This window comes from Coregonus lavaretus (assembly GCF_964263955.1).
Source record: "Coregonus lavaretus genome assembly, contig: HAP1_SCAFFOLD_7453, whole genome shotgun sequence".
In the NCBI taxonomy this organism is placed as follows: domain Eukaryota; kingdom Metazoa; phylum Chordata; class Actinopteri; order Salmoniformes; family Salmonidae; genus Coregonus; species Coregonus lavaretus.
This window is the reverse complement of record NW_028166032.1, coordinates 9,704-15,000: the sequence shown is the minus strand read 5'-3', so window position 1 is coordinate 15,000 and position 5,297 is coordinate 9,704. Positions and strand designations below refer to the sequence as shown.

The following is a 5,297-nucleotide window of genomic DNA, read 5'->3' as shown; positions in this document are numbered from 1 at the left end:
GGACACACACACACACACACACACACACACACACACACACACACACACACACACACACACACACACACACACACACACACACACACACACACACACACACACACAGCATATCACTTTGTATAAGCGGTGGTAAGAATGTTTGTCTGTGTATGTGTCCAGTGTGTGTGTCCAGTGTGTGTGTGTGTCTGTGTGTGTGTGTCCTGTTTGTGTGTGTGTGTGTCCAGTTTGTGTGTGTCCAGTGTGTGTGTGTGTGTGTGTGTCCAGTGTGTGTGTGTCCAGTGTGTGTGTGTGTCCAGTGTGTGTGTCCAGTGTGTGTGTGTCCTGTGTGTGTGTGTGTCCAGTGTGTGTGTGTCCTGTGTGTGTGTGTGTGTCCAGTGTGTGTGTGTGTCCAGTGTGTGTGTGTGTCCAGTTTGTGTGTGTGTCCAGTTTGTGTGTGTGTCCAGTTTGTGTCCAGTGTGTGTGTGTGTGTGTGTGTGTTTGTGTGACCAGTGTGTGTGTGTCCAGTGTGTTTGTGTGTGTGTGTGTGTGTCCAGTGTGTGTGTGTGTTTGTCCAGTGTATGTGTGTGTGTCCAGTGTGAGTGTGTGTGTGTGTGTGTGTCCAGTGTGTGTGTGTAGTGTTTGTGTGTCCAGTGTGTGTCCAATGTGTGTGTGTGTGTCCAGTGTGTTTGTGTGTGTGTGTCCAGTGTGTGTGTGTCCAGTGGACCCACACACACACACACAGGACACACACACACACACTGGACACACACACACTGGACACACACACACTGGACACACACACACACACACACAGTGTTTATATAACTTAGTCCAAGTGGTGGTCAGAATGTTTGTCTTAACTATCCTGATAACTCCAACATGTCTGACATGAACATTGACATAAACCCTCTACATACTTGAGTTTCTCCAGTCTGCAGTGTGGATCCTCCAGTCCAGCAGAGAGCAGTCTGACTCCTGAGTCTCCTGGGTGATTGTAGCTCAGGTCCAGCTCTCTCAGGTGTGAGGGGTTTGACCTCAGAGCTGAGACCAGAGAAGCACAGCCTTCCTCTGTGACTAGACAGCCTGACAGCCTGCAAAGAGTAAAATCATATTAAAACCACACTGCTATTCTTTGTTGGTGAAAATAGTGGCAGTATATTTTTTAAAGTAACATCGCATTTCAGAAAAAGAACATCATACCAACAGTAAAATATGGTGGTGGTAGTGTGATGGTCTGGGCCTGTTTTGCTGCTTCAGGACCTGGAAGACTTGCTGTGATAAATGGAACCATGAATTCTGCTATCTACCAAAAAATCCTGAAGGAGAATGTCCGGCCATCTGTTCGAGACCTCAAGCTGAAGCGAACTTGGATTCTGCAGCAGGACAATGATCCAAAACACACCAGCAAGTTCACCTCTGAATGGCTGAAGAAAAACAAAATGAAGACTTTGGAGTGGCCTAGTCAAAGTCCTGACCTGAATCCTATTGAGATGCTGTGGCATGACCTTAAAAAGGCAGTTCATGCTCTCAAACCCTCCAATGTGGCTGAATAACAACAATTCTGCAAAGATGAGTGGGCCAAAATTCCTCCACAGCGCTGTAAAAACATCATGGGAATTCAAATGTTTGATTGCAGTTGTTGCTGCTAAGGGTGGCCCAACCAGTTATTAGGTTGTAGGGGGCAATCACTTTTTCACACAGGGCCATGTGGGTTTGGATTTTGTTTTCCCTTAATAATAACAACCTTCATTTCAAGACTGCATTTTGTGTTTACTTGTGTTATCTTTGACTAATATTTAAATTTGTTTGATGATCTGAAACATTTAAGTGTGACAAACATGCAAACAAATAAGAAATCAGAAAGGGGGCGAACACTTTTTCACACCAAATGTAAAACTGTAAGCTTCACTGTCCAAACACATATGGTGTGGACTATGTGTGCCTGGTAAACACATGTGGATCTGGTGAACAGTTATCACTTGTTGACCAACTACAGGAATACTGACCTCAGAGTCTCCAGTTTACAGTGGGGTTTCCCCAGTCCAAAAGAGAGCAGCTTCACTCCTGAATCCTTCAGGTCATTGTTACTCAGATCCAGCTCTCTCAGGTGTGAGGGGTTTGACTCCATAGCTGATTCCAGAGAAGCACAGCCTTCCTCTGTGACTAGACAGCGTGACAGCCTGCAAAGAGTCAAATCATATTAAAACCACACTGCAATTCTTTGGTGGTGAAAATAGTGGCAGTATATTTTTTCAACATATTCAGATACATCAGTGTCCTGAAACCTGCCATATCTGTTCATAAATGAATGTATCATTATTAGAAATGACAAATTATCAACGTTTTGCTTGTAGAGAGACAAATATAAAAGTACAAATACAGTGGTGTGAAAAAGTGTTTGCCCCCTTCCTGATTTGTTATTTGTTTGCATGTTTGTCACACTTAAATGTTTCAGATCATCAAACAAATTTAAATATTAGTCAAAGATAAAATGCAGTTTTGAAATGAAGGTTGTTATTATTAAGGGAAAACAAAATCCAAACCTACATGGCCCTGTGGGAAAAAGTGTTTGACCCCCCGTTATAACACAACTCAACTGTGGTTTATCACACCTGAGTTCAATTCCTCTAGCCACACCCAGGCCTGATTACTGCCACACCTGTTCTCAATCAAGGAATCACTTAAATAGGACCTGCCTGACAAAGTTAAGTAGACCAAAAGATCCTCAAAAGCCAGACATCATGCTGAGATCCAAAGAAACTCAGGAACAAATGAGAAAGAAAGTAATTGAGATCCATCAGTCTGGAAAAGGTTATAAAGCCATTTCTAAAGCTTTGGGACTCCAGCGAACCACAGTGAGAGCCATTATCCACAAATGGCGAAAACATGGAACAGTGGTGAACCTTCCCAGGAGTGACCGGCCGACCAAAATGACCCCAAGAGCGTAGCGACGACTCATCCAAGAGGTCACAAAAGACCCCACAACAACATCCAAAGAGTTGCAGGACTCACTTACTCAGTTAAAGTCAGTGTTCATGACTCCACCATAAGAAAGAGACTGGGCAGAAATGGCCTGCATGGCAGAGTTCCAAGACGAAAACCACTGCTGAGCAAAAAAAACATTAAGACTCGTCTCGTTTTTGCCAGAAAACATCTTGATGATCCCCAAGACCTTTGGGAAAATACTCTGTGGACTGACGAGACAAAAGTTGAACTTTTTGGAAGATGTGTGTCCCATTACATCTGGCGTAAAAGTAACACCGCATTTCAGAAAAAGAACATCATACCAACAGTAAAATATGGTGGTGGTAGTGTGATGGTCTGGGCCTGTTCTGCTGCTTCAGGACCTGGAAGACTTGCTGTGATAAATGGAACCATGAATTCTGCTGTCTACCAAAAAAACCTGAAGGAGAATGTCCGGCCATCTGTTTGTGACCTCAAGCTGAAGCAAACTTGGATTCTGCAGCAGGACAATGATCCAAAACACACCAGCAAGTTCACCTCTGAATGGCTGAAGAAAAACAAAATGAAGACTTTGGAGTGGCCTAGTCAAAGTCCTGACCTGAATCCTATTGAGATGCTGTGGCATGACCTTAAAAAGGCAGTTCATGCTCGAAAACCCTCCAATGTGGCTGAATAACAACAATTCTGCAAAGATGAGTGGGCCAAAATTCCTCCACAGCGCTGTAAAAACATCATGGGAATTCAAATGTTTGATTGCAGTTGTCTTCTCTGTGACTAGACAGCCTTCCTCTGTGACTAGACAGCCTGACAGCCTGCAAAGAGTCAAATCATATTAAAACCACACTGCTATTCTTTGGTGGTCAAAATAGTGGCAGTATATATTTTTAACATATTCAGATACATCAGTGTCCTGAAACCTGCCATATCTATTCATAAATTAATGTATCATTATTAGAAATGACAAATTATCAAAGTATTGCTTATAGATATAAAAATATATAGTACAAATATTTGAGTAGACTGACCAGAGCAGTTTAAAAAGCAGTATCAGTCAAAAGACAGTGAGGTATCAGATTTAGATTGTATTGAGTATACAGTCCACACCATATCTAGTTTGACAGTGAAGCTAACATTTTAAATGTGGCTCTGTACTCCAACATTTTGGATTTTAGATCAAATGTTTCATATGAGGTGACAGTATATAATGTAACCTTTTATTTGAGGGTATTTTCATACATATCTGTTTCACCGTTTAGAAATTATAGCACTTTATGTATCTAGTCCCCCTATTTGACGAAGTCATAAGTATTCTGACCAATTTACTTATAGTGTGTTAAAGTAGTCAAAAGTTGAGTATTTGGTCCCAAACTCGTTGGTTGCATTTGCAGTTTGTTTTGGTTGTGTTTTTGGTTATGTTTTGTCCAATAGTAACTGAATGGTGGATGATGACTGGAGTAATTTTCTGTCTAAGTGAGTAGATAACATGTTTCTAAACACTACTAACTGAATCCTGATGATGCCATGATTAAGAATAATCATGAATGAATCATGAATAATAATGAGTGAGAAAGTTACAGAGGCTACAACAAAACATGCTAACCTCTCACCATTAACCTTAAATAAAAGGTGACATTCTGTACTGTTGCCTAATATGAAACATTCTATCTCAAATCCAAAATGCTGGAGCATAGCACCAAATGTAAAACTGTAAGCTTCACTGTCCAAACACATATGGTGTGGACTATGTGTGCCTGGTAAACACATGTGGATCTGGTGAACAGTTATCACTTGTTGACCAACTACAGGAATACTGACCTCAGAGTCTCCAGTTTACAGTGTGGATCCTCCAGTCCAGCAGAGAGCAGCTTCACTCCTGAATCCTTCATGTCATTGTTACTCAGATCCAGCTCTCTCAGGTGTGAGGGGTTTGACTTCAGAGCTGAGACCAGAGAAGCACAGCCTTCCTCTGTGACTAGACAGCCTGACAGCCTGCAAAGAGTCAAATCATATTAAAACCACACTGCTATTCTTTGGTGGTCAAAATAGTGGCAGTATATTTTTTCAACATATTCAGATATATCACTGTCCTGAAACCTGCCATATATATTCATAAATTAATGTATCATTATTAGAAATGACAAATTATCAAAGTATTGCTTAAAGAGAGAAAAATATAAAGTACAAATATTTGAGTAGACTGACCAGAGCAGTTTAAAAAGCAGTATCAGTCAAAAGACAGACAGTGAAGTATCAGATTTAGATTGTATTGAGTATACAGTCCACACCATATCTATTTTGACAGTGAAACTGACATTTTAAATGTGGCTCTGTACTCCAACATTTTGGATTTGAGA

General features: G+C 41.2%; 1 protein-coding gene across 1 annotated transcript; it reads right to left on the bottom strand.

Moving 5' to 3' along the window:
- Nucleotides 1–896: 896 nt before the first annotated feature.
- On the bottom strand, nucleotides 897–4,932 carry LOC311115186 (ribonuclease inhibitor-like; the record flags this gene model as incomplete). Its single annotated transcript, XM_084190387.1, has 3 exons — nucleotides 897–1,070; nucleotides 1,986–2,159; nucleotides 4,759–4,932. Coding segments are annotated over 3 exons (522 nt in total), but the record flags the coding sequence as incomplete, so codon positions are not given.
- Between the last annotated feature and the right edge of the window lie 365 nt (nucleotides 4,933–5,297).